General features: G+C 44.0%; 1 protein-coding gene across 1 annotated transcript in view; it reads left to right on the top strand.

The window, feature by feature from the left end:
* The first annotated feature begins 8,747 nt into the window (after positions 1–8,747).
* The window catches only part of dglucy (D-glutamate cyclase), a 50,902-nt gene continuing 32,210 nt past the window's right edge, over positions 8,748–27,439 (top strand). The window contains exons 1-3 of the mRNA XM_084044357.1: positions 8,748–8,879; positions 9,788–9,855; positions 15,098–15,251. Coding sequence (XP_083900483.1) covers positions 9,789–9,855; positions 15,098–15,251 — 221 coding nt within the window. The 5' untranslated portion in view covers positions 8,748–8,879; position 9,788. The remainder of the gene's footprint in view (positions 8,880–9,787; positions 9,856–15,097; positions 15,252–27,439) is intronic.

Here is a 27,439-nt window from a genome sequence, read left to right as displayed (position 1 = left end):
GGACCAATAGGACGTGACTACAACTGTCTTATTTGGACCAATAGGACGCAACTACAACTGTCTTATTTGGACCAATAGGACGCGACTACAACTGTCTTATTTGGACCAATAGGACGCAACTACAACTGTCTTATTTGGACCAATGGGGATGTGACTACAACTGTCTTATTTGGACCAATAGGATGTGACTACTGTCCCGTTTGGACCAATGGGGACGCACGGTAGCAGATCAAACTAATGTCATTTTCTTCCTGATCCCGACGTGTGGTTTGGACACTTTTTATTATCGTCAACACAAGTCCAGGAGGTTAGGAGACGTCCTAGAGGAGACAGGAGGTTAGGAGACGTCCTAGAGGAGACAGGAGGTTAGGAGACGTCCTAGAGGAGACAGGAGGTTAGGAGACGTCCTAGAGGAGACAGGAGGTTAGGAGACGTCCTAGAGGAGACAGGTGGTTAGGAGACGTCCTAGAGGAGACAGGAGGTTAGGAGACGTCCTAGAGGAGACAGGTGGTTAGGAGACGTCCTAGAGGAGACAGGTGGTTAGGAGACGTCCTAGAGGAGACAGGAGGTTAGGAGACGTCCTAGAGGAGACAGGTGGTTAGGAGACGTCCTAGAGGAGACAGGAGGTTAGGAGACGTCCTAGAGGAGACAGGAGGTTAGGAGACGTCCTAGAGGAGACAGGTGGTTAGGAGACGTCCTAGAGGAGACAGGAGGTTAGGAGACGTCCTAGAGGAGACAGGAGGTTAGGAGACGTCCTAGAGGAGACAGGTGGTTAGGAGACGTCCTAGAGGAGACAGGAGGTTAGGAGACGTCCTAGAGGAGACAGGAGGTTAGGAGACGTCCTAGAGGAGACAGGTGGTTAGGAGACGTCTTAGAGGAGACAGGAGGTTAGGAGACGTCCTAGAGGAGACAGGAGGTTAGGAGACGTCCTAGAGGAGACAGGAGGTTAGGAGACGTCCTAGAGGAGACAGGAGGTTAGGAGACGTCTTAGAGGAGACGTCCTAGAGGAGACAGGAGGTTAGGAGACGTCCTAGAGGAGACAGGTGGTTAGGAGACGTCCTAGAGGAGACAGGAGGTTAGGAGACGTCCTAGAGGAGACAGGTGGTTAGGAGACGTCCTAGAGGAGACAGGTGGTTAGGAGACGTCCTAGAGGAGACAGGTGGTTAGGAGACGTCCTAGAGGAGACAGGTGGTTAGGAGACGTCCTAGAGGAGACAGGTGGTTAGGAGACGTCCTAGAGGAGACAGGTGGTTAGGAGACGTCCTAGAGGAGACAGGTGGTTAGGAGACGTCCTAGAGGAGACAGGTGGTTAGGAGACGTCCTAGAGGAGACAGGTGGTTAGGAGACGTCCTAGAGGAGACAGGTGGTTAGGAGACGTCCTAGAGGAGACAGGTGGTTAGGAGACGTCCTAGAGGAGACAGGTGGTTAGGAGACGTCCTAGAGGAGACAGGAGGTTAGGAGACGTCCTAGAGGAGACAGGAGGTTAGGAGACGTCCTAGAGGAGACAGGAGGTTAGGAGACGTCCTAGAGGAGACAGGTGGTTAGGAGACGTCCTAGAGGAGACAGGTGGTTAGGAGACGTCCTAGAGGAGACAGGAGGTTAGGAGACGTCCTAGAGGAGACAGGAGGTTAGGAGACGTCCTAGAGGAGACAGGAGGTTAGGAGACGTCCTAGAGGAGACAGGAGGTTAGGAGACGTCCTAGAGGAGACAGGTGGTTAGGAGACGTCCTAGAGGAGACAGGAGGTTAGGAGACGTCCTAGAGGAGACAGGTGGTTAGGAGACGTCCTAGAGGAGACAGGAGGTTAGGAGACGTCCTAGAGGAGACAGGAGGTTAGGAGACGTCCTAGAGGAGACAGGAGGTTAGGAGACGTCCTAGAGGAGACAGGTGGTTAGGAGACGTCCTAGAGGAGACAGGAGGTTAGGAGACGTCCTAGAGGAGACAGGTGGTTAGGAGACGTCCTAGAGGAGACAGGTGGTTAGGAGACGTCCTAGAGGAGACAGGAGGTTAGGAGACGTCCTAGAGGAGACAGGAGGTTAGGAGACGTCCTAGAGGAGACAGGTGGTTAGGAGACGTCCTAGAGGAGACAGGTGGTTAGGAGACGTCCTAGAGGAGACAGGAGGTTAGGAGACGTCCTAGAGGAGACAGGTGGTTAGGAGACGTCCTAGAGGAGACAGGTGGTTAGGAGACGTCCTAGAGGAGACAGGTGGTTAGGAGACGTCCTAGAGGAGACAGGTGGTTAGGAGACGTCCTAGAGGAGACAGGTGGTTAGGAGACGTCCTAGAGGAGACAGGAGGTTAGGAGACGTCCTAGAGGAGACAGGTGGTTAGGAGACGTCCTAGAGGAGACAGGAGGTTAGGAGACGTCCTAGAGGAGACAGGAGGTTAGGAGACGTCCTAGAGGAGACAGGTGGTTAGGAGACGTCCTAGAGGAGACAGGTGGTTAGGAGACGTCCTAGAGGAGACAGGAGGTTAGGAGACGTCCTAGAGGAGACAGGAGGTTAGGAGACGTCCTAGAGGAGACAGGAGGTTAGGAGACGTCTTAGAGGAGACAGGAGGTTAGGAGACGTCCTAGAGGAGACAGGAGGTTAGGAGACGTCCTAGAGGAGACAGGTGGTTAGGAGACGTCCTAGAGGAGACAGGTGGTTAGGAGACGTCCTAGAGGAGACAGGTGGTTAGGAGACGTCCTAGAGGAGACAGGAGGTTAGGAGACGTCCTAGAGGAGACAGGTGGTTAGGAGACGTCCTAGAGGAGACAGGAGACGTGTTTGGTTTCACTGATGAGGACGTGGTGTGAGACCTTGGTAGGGTCTGGGACCCCCATCTAAAGGGACCCCCATCTAAAGGGACCCCCAGAAGAGAAAAGATTTATGTAAAAAAGAGATATATCTAAATTATTCAAGATTTTTTTTACATTTTCAAGATTTTTCAAATATTTTCAGAAATAGCAGATGTACATCTGTATCTATATATATCTATATCTATATATATCTATATCTATATATATATATATATATATATATATATCTATATATATATATATCTATATATATATATATCTATATATATATATCTATATATATATATATATCTATATATATATATATCTATATATATCTATATATATATATATCTATATATATATATATCTATATATATATATCTATATATATATATATATATATATATATATATATATATATATATATATATATATATATATATATATATATATATATCAGATGTAAATCTGCTGTTTCTGAATAGCCAACGTATAAATGGATAAAGTGGTTGAAATGATTGTGATGCTATGTTAACTACTTTAGCTGGGGACCCTTCTGGAACCCTACCAAGGACCCCTGCGGGTCCCTGGACCCCACTTTGGGAACCTCTGCGTTAGGGGTGTTAATTAAACTTTAAAGTTCAAAGAGTTTACAAAGGGTTCCTTTAGTGAACCCTGACCTTTACGTAACACTGTGCACAACAAACCTAACGCAGGGTCAGAGGTCACATAGGTGTGGGTGTGTAGTTTTGACCCCTCCCCTCCCCTGACGGACGGACTGACTCTGTGCATCCACGTTGTCATAGCGCCCACGTTGTCATAACGACCACGCCCACGTTGTCATAACGCCCACGTTGTCATAACGCCCACGTTGTCATAACGACCACGCCCACGTTGTCATAACAACCGTGTCACTCGGAACGACCATTCACGGTCGACACAAAGTTAAGTACTGTAGAAAATAAATGTATCTGCACCTCCTCCTGTTCGCCGTTCTCCTCCTCTCCTCCATGCCATGCAGGGTACGTTCTCCTCCTCTCCTCCATGCTACGGCATGGAGGAGAGGAGGAGAACAGGGTACGTTCTCCTCCTCTCCTCCATGCTATGGATAATGGCATGGAGGAGAGGAGGAGAACAGGGTACGTTCTCCTCCTCTCCTCCATGCTAAGGCATGGAGGAGAGGAGGAGAACAGGGTACGTTCTCCCTGGTCAACCCAGAGAACACACCAGGGCAGAGCAGTGGTTCCACAGATAGAAAGCCCATAGAGATGTATTTATATAAATGATTATAAAACATTTCATTCTGTTTCAAAACATATTTGAAAACCACAAAAAAGGTTATTTATTAAACATATCATATCATTAAATAATCACATTTATTTTGAGGAAGAATCAAATGTTTTATGGTCATGATTCACCAGGAGTAAATATTTAATATTTTCACCGGTAAAGAGAGTATCTAGGCCCTAGATACTCTCTTTACCCTAGATTCTAGGGTTTAAGTGTGTTAAGGAAGGTACACAGGCCTAGTACAGAGACCTGGGGGTTTAAGTGTGTTAAGGAAGGTACACAGGCCTAGTACAGAGCCCTGGGGGTTTAAGTGTGTTAAGGAAGGTACACAGGCCTAGTACAGAGCCCTGGGGGTTTAAGTGTGTTAAGGAAGGTACACAGGCCTAGTACAGAGCCCTGGGGGTTTAAGTGTGTTAAGGAAGGTACACAGGCCTAGTACAGAGCCCTGGGGGTTTAAGTGTGTTAAGGAAGGTACACAGGCCTAGTACAGAGCCCTGGGGGACTTTCCCAGCGATCTGGAATGCACCGTGGCTCTGGGTTCAACCTGCTGCCCTGCCCAAGGGAGGACCAATCAAACCCTGTCGTATCCATCGTTTTGAATAAAGAAGAAGAAGCAGATTATTATAAAAGAAAAGAAAGAAAAGAGAAAAAAAGAAAAACTGCTTTTGTATAAAAGACGTTGTTCTCCACACTGGACTCTGTCTCACTGCTCCGGTGTCTCACTGCTCCGGTGTCTCACCGCTCCGGTGTCTCACTGCACAGACTATTATGACCAGCACTTGTAATGAAGCAATGACAGCATTCTATACTTCCTGTATCATTATATCATTATATATATATATATATATATATATATATATATATATATATATATATATATATATATATATATATAATGAAGCAATGACAGCATTCTATACTTCCTGTATCATTATAAATGAAGAGGATGTTTTTTTCCTGTAATGATAATATTGAAATGAAAGATGAATTAATAAAAAATAACCCTGATTATTCTCTACTAAATGTTTGATGAGTATTAATTGTATTATGCATTTTCTTTCTATAAAAGTGCAATTCATCTGTGTTTCTTCTTTTTGTTTTGTCATCAGAACAACCACTATTCATTTGCATTATTATTACAAATATTTGACTGGCTACTTTACTTCTACCTATAGACCAATTATTTGTTTACAAACATTGAGACTGGACGCACAGGTGACTGCTTCATCTTATCACTCAAACAGAGAGCGTCTCCTTTCAAACCCCAATGGTTCTAATCAGCCCCCCGCCCACAGGAGTGGCCCAAAGAAATAAGCGCTGCCGTGGTCTATGGAAACGAGCCCAAAAGTGCACCCAAATAAGCCCAAAATCGCTTATACAAACAGTCAGACCTGGCAACGCAGCCTACGCCAATCATGCGTGAGAGATCTACAAGCTATGGGGCAGAGACGCCACCGTATCTTAGCAACAACTACAGCGCTCACTCTCATTGGTCGTGTCACGCTAAGAGCAGTCTCCAGACAATGGCATCGCAGACAGCTTGCTGTTACTGCTGTAGCCATCACAGTTAGTCCCAGCGACGACGGACAGGGCGCTGTGATAGCTGCCATGTCGCTAACGCTAACGTGGTTGTCATGCCTGCAGCGGCTGTGCAATCACTTTGTCAACAATGCACGTTCGTGTGGTGAATGTCAATATTGCTGCTCAGTTAGTCCATTGTAGATGGTGTATGTTTGTGTGTGTCTTCTGGAGAACTATAGCTCCACAGCAACTACAGTAACTAACGTAATGGCAGGACCGCCCCGCGCAACGCATGTTAGGCTGCATTATGGTCATGTAGTAATTTCAGATAATTTCGCTCCGATTACAGCAGTGCTTATCAACCCTTTCACGCCGCCCCCCCCCCCCCGCCCCCCCCAAATAAACGTACTTGATCTGGGGACCCCCCCATTCTGTTTGACTCCGTTCCACAAGTACATATTGTGAAAATAGCCGATCTACAAGCTCAAAACGCCTCACGTTGAGAGGCTTTGTAAGCTTGTAGATCGGCTATTTTCTACATGACTGACTCTTTCTTACATTCTTTGACAATGTGGCCCATGTTTTCATAGTATAGTTTGTTGACTACTTTTGTTGCAGAAATGCTCATTTCCTTTACTTTCCTTTTTTTATTGTCTCCGCCAGGCCGAAAGGCATGGCGCAAGACTATGTTTCACCCCCTGTCCGTCCGTCTGTGATAGCTAATCTCTCACATCGTTGACTTAATCGCAGCAAAATAACACCCCGATGAGTCAGTGAGAGCTGGATAAACGAGGTAAAATGTGTCAAAAGGAGTCTGTACGGCTGTCGATAAATGAACACATGACGTCGGTGGGAGAGGACATTGTGTCTTTTGGACAAACAGCAGCATCGTGCTGATGTTTGTTGTGTGAAGCAGCTTAATGTCAGAGTGTTTGTGTTGAAGCGCCTCAGTGCGGCTGCAGAGTTCATGTGCAACCTCTTCCAGAGAGAGACCGAGACACTAGAAACTCTGCTGGGGAAAAAAAACACTGCTGGGCATTGACTTTCATATGGACATTGATCTACACACTGCAGGTATATCTGCTACACACACAACATCAAACTACACACTGCAGGTATGATGCAGCGTTTGCATTACAGCCAGCATGCCAGCGTAGTTCCCATATGGTTTCAAGGTGGGCTAAACCATATGGACCCCATGTCAGCAATGTCAGCGGCATCCACTTCAGTCCCAACTGCGATGCCCATGCAGGCTATAAGTAGCTTCTACCTGGCCCTTAGGTGGGCCCCAACTACCCATGTTTATGTGGGACCAAGGCGGGTCCTACCTGGGTTTGCCCATGCAGGCTTTAACTGGGTTCTACCTGGGCCCTAGGTGTACCCTAACCAACCACAGTGCAGTGCCCATCGCTCCAATTGTTGTGACGTCAGGGCTCTCAATACTGCACATTGGTGGAGGAGGAGGGGCCGCAGGGCGACCGCACACATCGCTGAACCAATGCTAGCCCACGGATGTTTCCTCTGGGGATTTACAATCTGCCCCTCTATGCCACATATCATCCGCACTACAGGGTCTTCACTGACCGAGCCACGGCCCCACTGACCCTCATGACGCTACGCCACTTATATGAGTTGCCAAGTGGCCGCGGGCGCTACGTGGGCGTGGCCGCGGGCTAGACGCGAGCCCCCGCGTAGCGGGGGCGAGCTTCTAGTGTAATCAATTCCCAACAGATCCCCAAACCTGCTGTTTTGGGGTGAGCTTGTTTCAGTTCATTCAACCTCCTCTGTGTGTAGGCTAGTGGGGTGCGCCACATATATATACTTCATCGCGCAACGGTATAGCGCACCGAGAACAGCTGACATACAAGCTCACAACCGCGTCACGGATGCGACCGCTGTGAGCTTGGAGATCTGCTATTCTCGGCCGTTCTCTGCGCGCGACACCTTCGCGGGACGGAGCATAAATTAGTCTTGACGGGCTGCAGCTGCGCGAGCCAAGCAGGTTCTGATGCCATGATCATAGAGCGCTCCCTCCGTTCCTATGACAGCCACTGGAGGTGGAGTTTTGAGGACAACTGCTTTGAATTGTTATTATTGTTTACACACAACAGAAACCAAGGATTATATATTTCAAGAGCGAGAGATCACAGTAAAAATCCTAAGCATTCTTCCTCCACACTGGGAGAAAAACAGCATCTGAAAGTGTGATGGGATGCATTTTTACACGTGAGACTGTGACCACTTTTACATTGCATCTTATGAGCGGTGGGGTTCTTTTGGTGCCGACCTGCGTGCGCATACTGTTTCGTATCAGTGTGACGTCGTCTGTTAAGGCGTCTCATAATCAAAATATAGGTTTTGCTGCCCTCCTGTGGTGATGTTGGAAAATAGCAGACAAAGTAATGAAACGTCTCAACAATCCTTTATTTTATGACATAATTATGAACAATAGATGAACAAAGACATAATTATGACATAATTATGAACAATGGATGAACAAAGGCTTATTCATCACTTCTAGCCAAAACGAACAGATCTAAATTACAAAGTAACAACACGACACGGCTGGAAGATCTGTTATTTTTTCCCACATCATTAAGTTGCGCTAACTGTTAGCCTCGGTTAGCTAGCAGGGATGATAACCATCAGGATACGTTACTGACGTCACTACACAGAGGTAGAACTATACTTCTTCAGCACAACGGTGTGTTGAATGAAACCACGCTTGCACTGCAGTTGCTGTATGTGTCCACTAGAGGGCATCATGGTGTCATGTCTGAATCACAGCTCAGCGATAACAATAAAACTGCGTATTATGAATCATGTTATGATACACAAGCTCGAGGGCCGCGCTATGAGCTTGTATATCTGCTATTGTTGAATGACGCTATGTTAACTAATTTTGCTGGGGACCCCCGGGACCCCCGGTAAACTATCTGTAAAACTAACTGTAGTTTCCACATCCGGCCTGGAGCAGCAGTTAGCCCGCTCGGCTAGGCTAACGTTTGAATAGCGCTAAAGTTAACGTTTACAGACTTTGACTCGCTCTTGTTATAATGAAGTTAAAGTATCATTTATAATGATAATAATTAAATAATTAAACGATGTTTTATTTTGAAGAGACAGCGGAAGTGCTCACATGGTCGCTAACATTTCACGTGACATGATTATTTACACCGAGGCTTTGAGTTTAATAATAGTTCATAAATAAATTATGCTTTAATGATAATTTATAATAATTCACGCTTTTCATTTAGCCTCTAATAAAGGAACCAGCAGCTTCCTGTGAAGGTAATTAAAGGAAATTAAAGGTAAATAAGAGATGTATTGTTTCAGTTGTAGTCATGGTTCACATGACGCTCGTCTGTCACAAGCGTCATTCCTGGTTTTTGAAAGTTTTACATTTACAACCCCTTCATCTACATAAACGTTCACATTTCAAATATAAAGCTCTGACCTCACGGCCATGGATGTTACAAGTTAAAACGCCTGGGTCTAAGTACCTGTATCTGCAGCATTGTTCAATAAAAACATTTTTAATCTGATTGCCAGTCATTTGTTTTCGTTTTTTTCATAATGTATTAGAGTGCAGTACATATCCCAACCGATAGGGACGCGTAGTTCAAAGCATATGGGGAACGTCTATAAGAAAATGGCTGGCGATCGGATTAAAAATCTTTTTATTGAATAATGAAGATACGGGTACTTAGACCCAGGCGCTTTAACTTGTAACATCCACGGCCGTGGGGTTAGAGCTTTATATTTGAAATGTGAACGTTTATGTAGATGTACGGGTTGTAAATACAGAATCTTCATAAAACAGGAGCAAGTAGCGCCATGACTGTCATGGTATGAGTCATGTTTCAGGGCTACAGACAGCAGCTGTGAAGTAGCATTACTTCAGAAGACAGAGAAAAACAACAGATCTACAAGCTATCAACGCGTCGTTGATAGCTTGTAGATCTGTTGTTTTTCACAAGCAGCAATCTGGGGTTTAAGAACAGTGGAGGACACTACACTGTCTCTCTGCACTGAGCTTGTAGATCTGCTATTTATGAATAGAAAAGTATAAAAGTATCTGAAAATACACATTAACAATTATGACACAGATTGGATTGTTGAGCATAATAAATAATGTTGTGTGTGTGTGTGTGTGTGTGTGTGTGTGTGTGCGTGTGCGTGTGCGTGTGCGTGCACAGTATGTTGACTGTTCTCAGAGCTCTGAGATGTTCCTCCAAACACCTGAGGAGTATAAATACCTTCTCTGGTAAGTATTAATACTCTGTTATTACTATGATATCAGGTATGTTTTATAAGTAATACTCTTCTGTAATGTCAGGTATGTTTTATAAGTATTAATACTCTTCTGTAATGTCAGGTATGTTTTATAAGTATTAATACTCTTCTGTAATGTCAGGTAGGTTTTATAAGTATTAATACTCTTCTGTAATGTCAGGAGTTGGAAGGAGAAATGGTGAAATAAAAGGATTGGGTTGCCAGGTTTGGGCAAACTGCAGCTGAGAGGTTGATGGAATACATTGCAGTCAATGAGAGCATATATGGATGGGCTTATACATAATCACTATTTCTGAATGATTTAGACCTTTATAAAATACTCTGCCCAGGAAAATGAAAGAAGACACAATATCACACATTGTTTTCTTTTCAATGTGAACACTGTATAATGACCACTATACTTTTATTAGTTTTATAGAGGTATCTAAAGAGAACAAAGTATGTTTCTGAAGGGCCAAAGTATCGCCAGACTGGCCAGTGGCGTGCACAGACATTTTGAGGGGCAGGTGCTCAAGTAAATTATACTTTTTTTTGTTTACTTGGTCTGCTCTTTTTTCCCTCTACACCTATACCTCTTTGCCAAAAATAGCCGATCTACAAGCTCACAACGCCTCGCAGCGCGAGGCGTTGTGAGCTTGTAGATCTGCTATTTTTGGCTAAAGTTCTCCTCAGAAAAGGGATGCTAGATTTCGAGTGGTTATGGTAAAAAGAAAAATCACATAAAGATTTGGCGGACCCCCTGTAGTACCTCTGAGGACCCCCTAGGGGTCCCGGACCCCCTGTTGAAGACCCCTGCTGTAAACTGGGAAAAAAAATACTTTTTTTAATTTTTTTTCAAAAGGGCACTTCTGGTCAAGAGGGCAAAGGGCAGGTGCTTTAGCGCCACCTATAGTCTATCTGTGCACGTCCCTGAGACTGGCCCTCATTGCCAGTCTCACTACCGAGCCTGAAACGATCCTCAATGAAACTAGGCACTGTGATTATAAAACAACCTGTGACACTGTCTTCTTTTATATTCCTGGACCCATTATATGACAAAGGTCACAATCATTCAGAAATACTGTTTGTTTATGAGCTGGTCTCAGGATCCTTGGCGAGCTTCCAGGAAATCTGTTTGAGAGAAACATCCTGGGTGAGTGGTCACCTCTTTAGTTGGTCACATGTTTATATGTAACATCCTGGGTGAATGGTCACCTCTTTAGTTGGTCACATGTTTATATGTAACATCCTGGGTGAATGGTCACCTCTTTAGTTGGTCACATGTTTATATGTAACATCCTGGGTGAATGGTCACCTCTTTAGTTGGTCACATGTTTATATGTAACATCATGGGTGAACGGTCACCTCTTTAGTTGGTCACATGTTTATATGTAACATCCTGGGTGAACGGTCACCTCTTTAGTTGGTCACATGTTTATATGAAACATCCTGGGTGAACGGTCACCTCTTTAGTTGGTCACGTGGTGGATGGTCACTACTTTGATTGGTCACATGGTTTGACCAATGAAATGGCTCTGTGGTGGAGAGCCTCCCGGTGGGGGCTCCTCACTGGCAGTAGGATACAACAGAACCAAGTGTGTGAGAGACTGTCAACTAGGCTCTATAGGACTTAAAACACTAAGGTGTGTGTGTGTGTGTGTGTGTGTGTGTGTGTGTGTGTGTGTGTGTGTGTGTGTGTGTGTGTGTGTGTGTGTGTGTGTGTGTGTGTGTGTGTGTGTGCGCGCGCGCGCGCGTGTGCGTGAAGGGTCATTAGCTGTGTGTGTGTGTGTGTGTGTGTGTGTGGGGCAATGGTAGCCTGGGACCAGACGAATCTGTCAGTGCAAAAATAATTGTGATATAGTCTGACTACACAAGGCTCAGACAGACAGACAGACAGACAGACAGTAACAGTGATATAGTCTGGCTAGACAGACAGACAGACAGACAGACAGTGATATAGTGTGACACAAGGTTAGAGCAATGGAGGCAGCAGGTAGTTTGAGTCCATCTGAGCTCAGATTATTAATCAGAGGAGACGATCCTCTGATTAAAACCACTACTGGTCTGGCAGACGGTAAGTGTGTGTGTGTGTGTGTGTGTGTGTGTGTGTGTGTGTGTGTGCGCGTGCGTGTGTGTGGCTGTGTGTGTGCTTTGAGCTGATGTTCTACATCATTGTCTCCGCCAGGCCGAAAGGCATGGCGAGAGAGTATGTTTTACCCCCTGTCCGTCCGTCCGTGTGTCCGTGTGTCTGTCCGTGTGTCCGTCCGTCATTCGATCTGTCTGTGTACAGCTAATCTCCGGCACCGTTGGCTTGCTCGCAGCCAAACTGTGCACACACACTCCCTGGATACCAGAGCAGAACCTCTGCCCCAAATTTTTCACAGGGGCCTGTTATAGCGCCACCAGGAGGCCGATTTGTGCAAAACACATTTTTTGACAGTACTCCTACAGATGTTGTCCAAAAATCCCACAAATCGGTACACAGAATCTCTATAGTCATTAAACGAAACGGGTCTTTCAGATTTCTCATATTCCATTCTGATTGGCTAAAAATGTCTTCCAAAGTTTGCAGGAGTGCACCGTTTTGAACAAAATGCCTCAAATCATGAACACAGCATGCAATTTCCGTGAAATTTTCCACGCACATTCCCATTAGGCAGAGGAAGAACTACCATTTGAAATTTTTCAAATCAGCCTCATGGTGGCGCTATAACAGGCCGATTCGTGATTTTACCTATAATTGCACCGATCTGTGTAAAACTTTGTATGCACACTCCCTATAGGTCAAGGAAAAACCTTTGCCCTGCATTTTTCACATCTGCCTTTTATAGCGCCACCAGGAGGCCGACTTGTGTAAAACACATTTTTTATACTACTCCTTCCAATTTTATCCAAATTTCACGCAAATCGGTACACATTATCTCTATAGTCATGTGATCACAACGGATGTGTTTGATTTTTCATATTCCATACTGATTGGCTAAGATTGACATCTAAAGTTTGCATTATTGCCTTGTTTTGAACAAAATTCTGCAAATGCACCGTCCAATTGCGCTCAAACTTTGCACGCACATTCACACTATGTTGAGGAACAAATGCCACCCTTTTAACATTGGCCTGTTATAGCGCCACCAACAGGTCTAATTTAGCAAAACACATGTTTTTAACAAAATGCCTCAAATCATGAATGCAGTTAGTGTCCGATTGTCGAGCAAGGCCTAAGAATAAATGGCACCCTTTTCACATTGGCCCATTATAGCCACCAGGAGGCCACAGTAGCCTACCTGACCTGGCGGAGACCTGTGCTCCGAGGAGCACTTTTTCTAGTTTCTTTATTATTCTCCCCAAAACTTTGGCACCTAACTACTCCTACATACTTTAACTACTCCTACATACTTTCACTTAGAAACTCCATTCAAACTGTAATCCAGTTTACTGTCGACACCTATGCTGCTACTTTTCCTTTTGAAATCATTTGTAATTTTTGAAACATTTAACTTTAAACACACCAAAAAGTCTATGGGAAAGTCAATGTTATTTCAACTGAAAACCCTTTTTCATTCACTTGTTTACAATCATGTTACTTCAGCATGCTTTAAATTACAGACTCCATTTAAAGTTTAAAAGGTTGAGATACATTATGACTTCCATTGATGTGTTTAACTTTTTGTACTTTTTATACTTTTGAAGCTATCCCACTTTAAAGCACATGTAGATCTCACAGTCTTTTCAGCTTTTCCAATACACACTAATGGTGTTTGCTAGAAGGGAGAGAGAAGGACAGAGGAGAAATGCCTTATGTTTTCATAAAGTTACTGCGGCTGCATTTGTTACAATACAGATATGTTTTTTAATTAAGTACATTTACTCAAGTACTATACAAGTGCTTACAATGCACAGTACAATTGAGGTACTTTTACTTTACTTCCCATTTCTGTTACTTCTACTCCACTACAATGACAGCATTTTACAGCTTTAGTTACTTGTTACTTTGCAGATTTTATTATTAATACAAAACAGTAACCACATACAGCCGATCTACAATGTGACGCGTTATGAGCTTGTAGATCTGCTATTTTGAACAAGCTTGACAATCTTTGGAAGATGTGAGTACTTTGGTACTTAAAGTATATTTTGATGCCAATACTTTTGTACATTTTTGGCACGCTACTAGTTGTACATAGCGTGGGACCAGACCAAAGAAGTCCTACATGCTTACACCTAGAAACACCATTCAAACTTTAAAATGTTCAACTTACTGTGGAATCGTGTGCTTGTACATGAATCTTTGAAATGTTTTGTCGTATTTAGAAATATTTCACTTTAAAAGTTCAGAAAATTATAACGGAAGTCAATGGAAGATTTTGGTACATCACAACTCCTTCATACTTTCACCTAGAAACTCCATTCAGCTTATTATGAACACACATGACTGAACATTTTACTTCTAACTCATACAGGATAAAGACATGAAACATTCAGCTTATTATGAACACACATGACTGAACATTTTACTTCTAACTCATACAGGATAAAGACATGAAACATTCAGCTTATTATGAACACACATGACTGAACGTTTTACTTCTAACTCATACAGGATAAAGAAATGAAACATTCAGCTTATTATGAACACACATGACTGAACATTTTACTTCTAACTCATACAGGATAAAGACATGAAACATTCAGCTTATTATGAACACACATGACTGAACGTTTTACTTCTAACTCATACAGGATAAAGACATGAAACATTCAGCTTATTATGAACACACATGACTGAACGTTTTACTTCTAACTCATACAGGATAAAGACATGAAACATTCAGCTTATTATGAACACACATGACTGAACATTTTACTTCTAACTCATACAGGATAAAGACATGAAACATTCAGCTTATTATGAACACACATGACTGAACGTTTTACTTCTAACTCATACAGGATAAAGACATGAAACAGACAACGTGATCTCTATGAGGTTCTTTCTCCTGATTGGATGAAACGGGTGACTCACCTGAAAATGTATTTTCTATTTATTAAAGAGCCGACACCTGAACAAACACTCTATAGCAATGATTACTATTGGAATGCTTTAACGTTAGAACTATAACATTTATCATATACCATTAGTCATGTACCGTATCTGTATGATATGATATAATGTAATGTAATGTAATGTAATGTAATGTAATGTAATGTATTGTATTGTGTGTGTTTGTGATCAGGATTCCAACAGGCCAATGTACTCATTCTACCAAAACAACTGGCCAATGACTTTGAAGCATTCTGCCGCAGTAACCCCGCCCCCCTGCCCCTCCTCTACCGCAGCCAACCAGGAGAGACTTCCTGTCCGCCTCTCGCTACCGATGCTGACATCAGGTCTGTCTGTCTATCTGTCTGTCTGTCTGACTGTCTGTCTGTCTGTCTGCCTGTCTGACTGTCTGTCTGTCTGTCTGTCTGTCTGTCTGTCTGTCTGTCTGTCTGTCTGTCTGACTGTCTGTCTGTCTGTCTGTCTGTCTGAGTGTCTGTCTGTCTGTCTGTCTGTCTGTCTGTCTGTCTGTCTGTCTGTCTTTTCTGAACACTCATAATAACAGAAGTGAAAATCAAAAGAAGACTATCTACTAGCGCCAAAAGATCTCAGACGGCGAAGGAAATAGACTCTTTGTTTTGTTTTCTTACCCACTGATTCAATTTGATCTTTCCATGACAAAAGATGGTCTATTACTACTCCTAGGTATGTATACGAACATACCTGGTTGATCTGTTCACTATGAATAGTAATGGGGGATCTGTGTATCTCTAGTGGAGCACCAAAAACGATCTCTTCTGTCTTTTTTGTGTTAATGATAAGAGTGTTGTTATCACTCCACTCCACCACCTTATTTACTCTGTGTTGGTGCAGTCCAGGATCACTGGAACTATCCAAGAGAGAAATCAAAACTGTATCATCAGAGTACTTTAGAATGTATTGGTCTGGTGTGTCAGTGCGACATTCAGACAGACATTCCTCAGTACTACAGCTGTCAGTATAAAGGGTGAAAAGTACAGCTGAGCTTACACAACCCTGGGGAGCACCAACATTAGTAGTTAATGCTGCGGAGAGGGTTCTGTTCACTTTCACCCTCTGTACTCTGTTAGTAAGGAAAGAAGCATACCAGTGAATTAAGTATGGATTCAGTTCCAACTGTACCAGAATATCAGACTGTATTGTATTGAAAGCTGAAGAGAAGTCTAAGAACAGCACCCTTGCATGATTCTTATTAGACTCATCTAGGTGTTTTGTAATGAAGTGGACCTGTGTGACAACCGCATCCTCTGTACCGCAACCTTTCTTATAAGCAAACTGACAGGGGTCAAATTTGTCTTTAGTTATACTTACAAGATGTTGCAACAATATTCTTTCCAGTGACTTCATGATCAATGAAGTGAGAGCTATGGGTCTATAATCCTTATGTTCTTTTGGACATTGGATTTTGGGTAGTGGTTTTATGTGTGAGGTTTTCCAACACAGAGGAATTGTGTGTGTGTCTACAGAGGTTTGAAATATTGGTTGCCACACAGGAGCCAACTCAGATGCAAAGCGTTTGAGGAGAAAAGCACTGCACTCGTCCGTCCGGCCCATTAGCCTTTCCTTGTGTTAGTACACAGAAACACTTTTCTGACATCCTCTTCAGTGATGATAATTCTGTCTGAGGGGGCAGGTGTTACAGCCTTAAGTATTTCAGTGCACTTAGAGGAATCGCCTAATGATTCGAATCTGGCAAAGAAAGTATTTAGGTCATTAGAAAAGCCAAGTTCATTATCTGTCACAATAGGTTTGGTTGGGGATGACATTCCTGTCATGGATTTCATAGTATCCCACGCCTTTTTGTGATTTTTGGCTTTAAACACATCCTCTAGATGCTGTCTATGTGTAAGTTTTGCCTGCCTCATTTTTGTTTTTAGCTTTCTTTCCGTCAATTTGAGTGCACCGAAGTCTTTGTTTATGAAGGCTATTTTCCTTTCATTTATTACATCTTTTATGTCCTTGGTCACATATGATCTATTGTTCGGATAGATTTTAATTTCCTTTCTAGGAACAACCAGCTGTACACAAAAATGAATATAATCATTTGTAACATTGGTTATTTCATCCAATGAACCTTCTCTAAATGTGTCCCAATCTGTACAGTCCAGGCATGCTTTTAGTTGTTCCTTGCTTTAATTTGTCCATGTCCTAACTACTTTATTCTCCAGCTTTCCCCTCTTCAGTTTTGACTTATAAACTGGAGTCAAGCACACGACATTATGATCAGAGGTCAGTATAGGCGGGCCTACCTTAGCAACATATGCGTTTGGAATGTTCACATAACACTTATCCAGAATGTTATTTTTCCTAGTCGCATCCTTAACATATTGTTCAAATCCTGGCAACACGGTGTCCAGATAACACTGGTTCAGGTCTCCAAGCACGATTGCTGGTGCCTCTGGATACTGCAGTTGTAGTCCGTGTACACAGTCAGCAATGTTTTTGCTGCCTGTGCAGCTCTATATACTAGGAACAGTAAAATGCACCCAAATTGGCGGGGAAGATAGAAAGGTCTTAAAGTCATGCCTAGGATCTCCACGTTGGGATTGTCGCATATCCTAAGTTTGACGGAGAAGGATGGACACCAGAGATCATTAATGTACACACATACACCACCGTAACCACTCCCTCCACCTCTGTCCAGTCGTACCATAGTGAATCCGGGGACCTCATAGAGTGAGTCTGGTTTTGATGGCTGTAACCAGCTCTCAGTGAAACATAACAGTGATGCCTCACGAAATTCATGATTGTACCTGGTGTATGTCCGTATCGTGCCTATTTTGTTTTGCAGAGAACGCGCGTTGGCCAGAACGATAGAAGGGAGCGGGGGGGGGGGTGAATTTCCTCCGTAGTCGGTTCCGAATTCCCCCTCTTTTCCCTCGTCTCCTCTTCCTCTTTCCTCGGATCAACTCCACTGGGATGTTATCCAACACCGGTAGGTGGACGTGGTTTGCCGTTGTGTTCGGCTCCGGCGGCCGTAATGCCAGCAGTGCAGCTCGGCTGTACACACAGGCCATCTTCACGCCAGATGTTTGTGTTGAGTGGAGTTTGTTCGACCGACAAGCAGGAGTTGATAGTCCATAGGATCAGCAGAGTTATTTCTACTGCTCTCATCTTCATAACATGTAACGACATATAGGCACACGGACAATACAAATAACTAAACAATAAGGCATACAAGGCACTCTGAGGTCGCGGTGCTGCCGCGGAGCAGCAGCTCTGTTGAGCAGAGCATACATGAACCCAGGTCTCTAATATATAATAATAAATACATAATAAATATGTTCTGCTAGCAGAACCCAGGTAATATATAATAATAAATACATAAATATGTTCTGCTAGCAGAACCCACGTCTCTAATATATAATAATAAATACATAATACATAATAAATGTGTTCTTTAGTTCAGGTCTCAGTGAAAGTTTATAAAGAGGGTTAGGGTATGTAATACATAATAAATGAACCCAGGTCTCTAATGTATAATAATACATACATAATGAGATATTAATTTACATTAAATACATAATACATAATAAATGTGTTCTTTAGTTCAGGTCTCAGTGAAAGTTTATAAAGAGGGTTAGGGTATGTAATACATAATAAATGAACCCAGGTCTCTAATGTATAATAATACATACATAATACAATGAGATATTAATTTACATTAAATACATAATACATAATAAATGTGTTCTTTAGTTCAGGTCTCAGTGAAAGTTTATAAAGAAGAAAAATAACAGGCTGGAAGACAGAAGGTCAAAGTGCACTTTAGCCTCAAGGAACTTAATATTTTACTTTTTAATGATACGAGAATGATTCTCTCTATCTCTCTTTCTCGCTCTGTCTCTCTCTGTCTGTCTGTCTCTGTCTCTCTGTCTGTCTGTCTGTCTGTGTGTGTGTGTCTCTCTCTCTCTCTCTCTCTCTCTCTCTCTCTCTCTCTCTCTCTAGGACAGACATAAGTCAGTATTGTGTATTAGAAAACGGTCGTCTGGTGAAAACTGTTTCCAGTTTGAAGAATTACATCAATGACACAACCAGGTAACCATGGTAACCAATATGACAACACTTTAAGACAGGCCAAGGACCCCCTAGCATAGAGAGATGAAACAGACCCTACACATTACATATTGTATAGATATAGAGATGAAACAGACCCTACACATTACATATTGTATAGATATAGAGATGAAACAGACCCTACACATTACATATTGTATAGATATAGAGATGAAACAGACCCTACACATTACATATTGTATAGATATAGAGATGAAACAGACCCTACACACTACATATTGTATAGATATAGAGATGAAACAGACCCTACACATTACATATTGTATAGATATAGAGATGAAACAGACCCTACAGACTACATATTGTATAGATATAGAGATGAAACAGACCCTACACACTACATATTGTATAGATATAGAGATGAAACAGACCCTACACATTACATATTGTATAGATATAGAGATGAAACAGACCCTACACACTACATATTGTATAGATATAGAGATGAAACAGACCCTACACATTATATATTGTATAGATATAGAGATGAAACAGACCCTACACATTACATATTGTATAGATATAGAGATGAAACAGACCCTACACATTATATATTGTATAGATATAGAGATGAAACAGACCCTACACATTACATATTGTATAGATATAGAGATGAAACAGACCCTACACATTACATATTGTATAGATATAGAGATGAAACAGACCCTACACATTACATATTGTATAGATATAGAGATGAAACAGACCCTACACATTACATATTGTATAGATATAGAGATGAAACAGACCCTACACATTACATATTGTATAGATATAGAGATGAAACAGACCCTACACATTACATATTGTATAGACTAGAAGCTCGCCCCCGCTACGCGGGGGCTCGCGTCTAGCCCGCGGCCACGCCCACGTAGCGCCCGCGGCCACTTGGCAACTCATATAAGTGGCGTAGCGTCATGAGGGCCAGTGGGGCCGTGGCTCGGTCAGTGAAGACCCTGTAGTGCGGATGATATGTGGCATAGAGGGGCAGATTGTAAATCCCCAGAGGAAACATCCGTGGGCTACCATTGGTTCAGCGATGTGTGCGGTCGCCCTGCGGCCCCTCCTCCTCCACCAATGTGCAGTATTGAGAGCCCTGACGTCACAACAATTGGAGCGATGGGCACTGCACTCTGGTTGGTTAGGGTACACCTAGGGCCCAGGTAGAACCCAGTTAAAGCCTGCATGGGCAAACCCAGTTAGGACCCGCCTTGGTCCCACATAAACATGGCTAGTTGGGGCCCACCTAAGGGCCAGGTAGAAGCTACTTATAGCCTGCATGGGCATCGCAGTTGGGACTGAAGTGGATGCCGCTGACATTGCTGACATGGGGTCCATATGGTTTAGCCCACCTTGAAACCATATGGGAACTACGCTGGCATGCTGGCTGGAATGCAAACGCTGCATCATACCTGTAGTGTTTAGTTTGATGTTGTGTGTGTAGCAGATATACCTGCAGTGTGTAGACCAATGTCCATGTGAAAGTCAATGCCCAGCAGTGTTTTTTTTTCTCCAGCAGAGTTTCTAGTGTCTCTGTCTCTCTCTGGAAGAGGTTGCACATGAACTCTGCAGCCGCACTGAGGCGCTCCAACACAAACACTCTGACATTAAGCTGCTTCACACAACAAACATCAGCACCACGCTGCTGTTTGTCCAAAAGACACAATATCTCCTCTCCGACCGACGTCATGTGTTCATGTATCGACAGCCGTACAGACTCCTTTTGACACATTTTACCTCGTTTATCCAGCTCTCACTGACTCTCCACATCGGGCTGTTATAGCGCCACCATGAGGCTGATTAGAGAAATCTCAAGTGGAATTTCTTCCTCGGCATAGTGGGAATGTGGGTGCAAAGTTGCACGGAAAGTGCATGCTGTGTTCATAATGTGAGGCATTTTGGTCCAAACGGAGCAGTCCTGCAGACTTTGGAAGCCATTTTAGCCAATCAGGATGGAATATGAAAAATCTGAAAGAGCCTTTTTTTTTAATGACTGTGGAGATACTGTGTACCGATTTGCGTGATGTTTGGGCAAAATATGTAGGAGTACTGTGAGAAAATGTGTTTATCAAAAAGCGGCCTCCTGGTGGCACTGTAACAGGGCCATGTGAAAGAAATAGGGCAGAGGTTCTGAATTGGCATCCAGGGAGTGTGTGTGCACAGTTTCGCTGCGATCAAGTCAACGATGTGAGAGATTAGCTATCACAGACGGACGGACAGGGGGTGAAACATAGTCTTGCGCCATGCCTTTCGGCCTGGCGGAGACAATAAAAAAACGAAAGTAAAGGAAATGACCATTTCTGCAACGAAAGTAGTCAACAAACTATACTATAAAAACATGGGCCACATTGTCAAATAATCTAAGAAAGAGGCAATCATGTAGAAAATAGCCGATCTACAAGCTTACAAAGCCTCTCAACGTGAGGCGTTTCGAACTTGTAGATCGGCTATTTTCACAATATTTACTTGTGGAACGGAGTCAAACAGAATGGGGGGGTCCCCAGATCAAGTACGTTTATTTGGGGGGGGGGGGGGGGCGGCCTGAAAGGGTTGATAAGCACTGATCTAATCTGAGCGAAATTATCTGAATTTACTACATGACCATAATGCAGCCTCACATGCGTAGCACGGGGCGGTCCTGCCATTACGTTAGTTACTGTAGTTGCTGTGGAGCGACATAGTTCTCCAGAAGACACACACAAACATACACCATCTGCAATGGACTAACTGAGCAGCAATATTGACATTCACCACACGAACGTGCATTGTTGACAAAGTGATTGCACAGCCGCTGCAGGCATGACAACCACGTTAGCGTTAGCGACATGGCAGCTATCACAGCGCCCTGTCCGTCGTCGCTGCGACTGACTGTGATTAGCCTGGGTGCCAGCCTGCTTCGCTACGTTCGGCGGATTGTTTTTTCTTTCTGGAGAGTGAAAAAAAGTCCGCCGAACGCAGCGAAGCAGGCTGGCACCCAGGCTAGACTGTGATGGCTACAGCCATAGATATATAAACACTACAGCAAGCTCTCTGAGATGCCATTGTCTGGAGACTGCTCTTAGCGTGACACGACCAATGAGAGTGAGCGCTGTAGTTGTTGCTAAGATACGGTGGCGTCTCTGCCCCATAGCTTGTAGATCTCTCACGCATGATTGGCGTAGGCTGCGTTGCCAGGTCTGACTGTTTGTATAAGCGATTGTGGGCTTATTTGGGTGCACTTTTGGGCTCGTCGTTTCCATAGACCACGGCAGTGCTTATTTCTTTCCCGTGACCGATGTGGCAAGAGAAGGTGCAAAACGAACCATCCGGAAGTAGATTGCGAGATGAAATATATAGCACTTTTTGATTATTAGAGAAGGAGACACATGTGAAGGTGGAAAATGAAATGTAGTAGATTATATAGTTTTTCATGAGGGATTTTTGTAGCAAGTTGTGAGAGAATTGGGCTACTCCTGTGGGCGGGGGGCTGATTAGAACCATTGGGGTTTGAAAGGAGACGCTCTCTGTTTGAGTGGAAAGATATAGAGATGAAACAGACCCTACAGACTACATATTGTATAGACTAGAAGCTCGCCCCCGCTACGCGGGGGCTCGCGTCTAGCCCGCGGCCACGCCCACGTAGCGCCCGCGGCCACTTGGCAACTCATATAAGTGGCGTAGCGTCATGAGGGCCAGTGGGGCCGTGGCTCGGTCAGTGAAGACCCTGTAGTGCGGATGATATGTGGCATAGAGGGGCAGATTGTAAATCCCCAGAGGAAACATCCGTGGGCTACCATTGGTTCAGCGATGTGTGCGGTCGCCCTGCGGCCCCTCCTCCTCCACCAATGTGCAGTATTGAGAGCCCTGACGTCACAACAATTGGAGCGATGGGCACTGCACTCTGGTTGGTTAGGGTACACCTAGGGCCCAGGTAGAACCCAGTTAAAGCCTGCATGGGCAAACCCAGTTAGGACCCGCCTTGGTCCCACATAAACATGGCTAGTTGGGGCCCACCTAAGGGCCAGGTAGAAGCTACTTATAGCCTGCATGGGCATCGCAGTTGGGACTGAAGTGGATGCCGCTGACATTGCTGACATGGGGTCCATATGGTTTAGCCCACCTTGAAACCATATGGGAACTACGCTGGCATGCTGGCTGGAATGCAAACGCTGCATCATACCTGTAGTGTTTAGTTTGATGTTGTGTGTGTAGCAGATATACATGCAGTGTGTAGACCAATGTCCATGTGAAAGTCAATGCCCAGCAGTGTTTTTTTTTCTCCAGCAGAGTTTCTAGTGTCTCTGTCTCTCTCTGGAAGAGGTTGCACATGAACTCTGCAGCCGCACTGAGGCGCTCCAACACAAACACTCTGACATTAAGCTGCTTCACACAACAAACATCAGCACCACGCTGCTGTTTGTCCAAAAGACACAATATCTCCTCTCCGACCGACGTCATGTGTTCATGTATCGACAGCCGTACAGACTCCTTTTGACACATTTTACCTCGTTTATCCAGCTCTCACTGACTCTCCACATCGGGCTGTTATAGCGCCACCATGAGGCTGATTAGAGAAATCTCAAGTGGAATTTCTTCCTCGGCATAGTGGGAATGTGGGTGCAAAGTTGCACGGAAAGTGCATGCTGTGTTCATAATGTGAGGCATTTTGGTCCAAACGGAGCAGTCCTGCAGACTTTGGAAGCCATTTTAGCCAATCAGGATGGAATATGAAAAATCTGAAAGAGCCTTTTTTTTTAATGACTGTGGAGATACTGTGTACCGATTTGCGTGATGTTTGGGCAAAATATGTAGGAGTACTGTGAGAAAATGTGTTTAGCAAAAAGCGGCCTCCTGGTGGCACTGTAACAGGGCCATGTGAAAGAAATAGGGCAGAGGTTCTGAATTGGCATCCAGGGAGTGTGTGTGCACAGTTTCGCTGCGATCAAGTCAACGATGTGAGAGATTAGCTATCACAGACGGACGGACAGGGGGTGAAACATAGTCTTGCGCCATGCCTTTCGGCCTGGCGGAGACAATAAAAAAACGAAAGTAAAGGAAATGACCATTTCTGCAACGAAAGTAGTCAACAAACTATACTATAAAAACATGGGCCACATTGTCAAATAATCTAAGAAAGAGGCAATCATGTAGAAAATAGCCGATCTACAAGCTTACAAAGCCTCTCAACGTGAGGCGTTTCGAACTTGTAGATCGGCTATTTTCACAATATTTACTTGTGGAACGGAGTCAAACAGAATGGGGGGGTCCCCAGATCAAGTACGTTTATTTGCGGGGGGGGGGGGGGGGGGCGGCCTGAAAGGGTTGATAAGCACTGATCTAATCTGAGCGAAATTATCTGAATTTACTACATGACCATAATGCAGCCTAACATGCGTAGCACGGGGCGGTCCTGCCATTACGTTAGTTACTGTAGTTGCTGTGGAGCTACATAGTTCTCCAGAAGACACACAAAACATACACCATCTACAATGGACTAACTGAGCAGCAATATTGACATTCACCACACGAACGTGCATTGTTGACAAAGTGATTGCACAGCCGCTGCAGGCATGACAACCACATTAGCGTTAGCGACATGGCAGCTATCACAGCGCCCTGTCCGTCGTCGCTGCGACTGACTGTGATTAGCCTGGGTGCCAGCCTGCTTCGCTACGTTCGGCGGATTGTTTTTTCTCTCTGGAGAGAGAAAAAAAGTCCGCCGAACGCAGCGAAGCAGGCTGGCACCCAGGCTAGACTGTGATGGCTACAGCCATAGATATATAAACACTACAGCAAGCTCTCTGAGATGCCATTGTCTGGAGACTGCTCTTAGCGTGACACGACCAATGAGAGTGAGCGCTGTAGTTGTTGCTAAGATACGGTGGCGTCTCTGCCCCATAGCTTGTAGATCTCTCACGCATGATTGGCGTAGGCTGCGTTGCCAGGTCTGACTGTTTGTATAAGCGATTGTGGGCTTATTTGGGTGCACTTTTGGGCTCGTCGTTTCCATAGACCACGGCAGTGCTTATTTCTTTCCCGTGACCGATGTGGCAAGAGAAGGTGCAAAACGAACCATCCGGAAGTAGATTGCGAGATGAAATATATAGCACTTTTTGATTATTAGAGAAGGAGACACATGTGAAGGTGGAAAATGAAATGTAGGAGATTATATAGTTTTTCCTGAGGGATTTTTGTAGCAAGTTGTGAGAGAATTGGGCTACTCCTGTGGGCGGGGGGCTGATTAGAACCATTGGGGTTTGAAAGGAGACGCTCTCTGTTTGAGTGGAAAGATATAGAGATGAAACAGACCCTACAGACTACATATTGTATAGATATAGAGATGAAACAGACCCTACACATTACATATTGTATAGATATAGAGATGAAACAGACCCTACACATTACATATTGTATAGATATAGAGATGAAACAGACCCTACAGACTACATATTGTATAGATATAGAGATGAAACAGACCCTACACATTACATATTGTATAGATATAGAGATGAAACAGACCCTACACATTACATATTGTATAGATATAGAGATGAAACAGACCACATTACATATTGTATAGATATAGAGATGAAACAGACCCTACACATTACATATTGTATAGATATAGAGATGAAACAGACCCTACACATTATATATTGTATAGATATAGAGATGAAACAGACCCTACACATTACATATTGTATAGATATAGAGATGAAACAGACCCTACACATTACATATTGTATAGATATAGAGATGAAACAGACCCTACACATTACATATTGTATAGATATAGAGATGAAACAGACCCTACAGACTACATATTGTATAGATATAGAGATGAAACAGACCCTACACATTATATATTGTATAGATATAGAGATGAAACAGACCCTACACATTACATATTGTATAGATATAGAGATGAAACAGACCCTACACATTACATATTGTATAGATATAGAGATGAAACAGACCCTACACATTACATATTGTATAGATATAGAGATGAAACAGACCCTACACATTACATATTGTATAGATATAGAGATGAAACAGACCCTACACATTACATATTGTATAGATATAGAGATGAAACAGACCCTACACATTACATATTGTATAGACTAGAAGCTCGCCCCCGCTACGCGGGGGCTCGCGTCTAGCCCGCGGCCACGCCCACGTAGCGCCCGCGGCCACTTGGCAACTCATATAAGTGGCGTAGCGTCATGAGGGTCAGTGGGGCCGTGGCTCGGTCAGTGAAGACCCTGTAGTGCGGATGATATGTGGCATAGAGGGGCAGATTGTAAATCCCCAGAGGAAACATCCGTGGGCTACCATTGGTTCAGCGATGTGTGCGGTCGCCCTGCGGTCCCCCCTCCTCCACCAATGTGCAGTATTGAGAGCCCTGACGTCACAACAATTGGAGCGATGGGCACTGTGGTTGGTTAGGGTACACCTAGGGCCCAGGTAGAACCCAGTTAAAGCCTGCATGGGCAAACCCAGGTAGGACCCGCCTTGGTCCCACATAAACATGGGTAGTTGGGGCCCACCTAAGGGCCAGGTAGAAGCTACTTATAGCCTGCATGGGCATCGCAGTTGGGACTGAAGTGGATGCCGCTGACATTGCTGACATGGGGTCCATATGGTTTAGCCCACCTTGAAACCATATGGGAACTACGCTGGCATGCTGGCTGTAATGCAAACGCTGCATCATACCTGCAGTGTGTAGTTTGATGTTGTGTGTGTAGCAGATATACCTGCAGTGTGTAGATCAATGTCCATATGAAAGTCAATGCCCAGCAGTGTTTTTTTTCCCCAGCAGAGTTTCTAGTGTCTCTGTCTCTCTCTGGAAGAGGTTGCACATGAACTCTGCAGCCGCACTGAGGCGCTCCAACACAAACACTCTGACATTAAGCTGCTTCACACAACAAACATCAGCACGACGCTGCTGTTTGTCCAAAAGACACAATATCTCCTCTCCCACCGACGTCATGTGTTCATTTATCGACAGCCGTACAGACTCCTTTTGACACATTTTACCTCGTTTATCCAGCTCTCACTGACTCATCGGGCTGTTATTTTGCTGCGATCAAGTCAACGATGTGAGAGATTAGCTATCACAGACGGACGGACAGGGGGTGAAACATAGTCTTGCGCCATGCCTTTCGGCCTGGCGGAGACAATAAAAAAAGGAAAGTAAAGGAAATGAGCATTTCTGCAACAAAAGTAGTCAACAAACTATACTATGAAAACATGGGCCACATTGTCAAAGAATGTAAGAAAGAGGCAATCATGTAGAAAATAGCCGATCTACAAGCTTACAAAGCCTCTCAACGTGAGGCGTTTTGAGCTTGTAGATCGGCTATTTTCACAATATGTACTTGTGGAACGGAGTCAAACAGAATGGGGGGGGGGGTCCCCAGATCAAGTACGTTTATTT

This window comes from Gymnoscopelus microlampas (assembly GCF_963454915.1).
Source record: "Gymnoscopelus microlampas genome assembly, chromosome: 20".
Lineage (NCBI taxonomy): Eukaryota > Metazoa > Chordata > Actinopteri > Myctophiformes > Myctophidae > Gymnoscopelus > Gymnoscopelus microlampas.
Note: the sequence above shows the minus strand (reverse complement) of the source record. Positions and strands in the feature narration are given on the sequence as shown.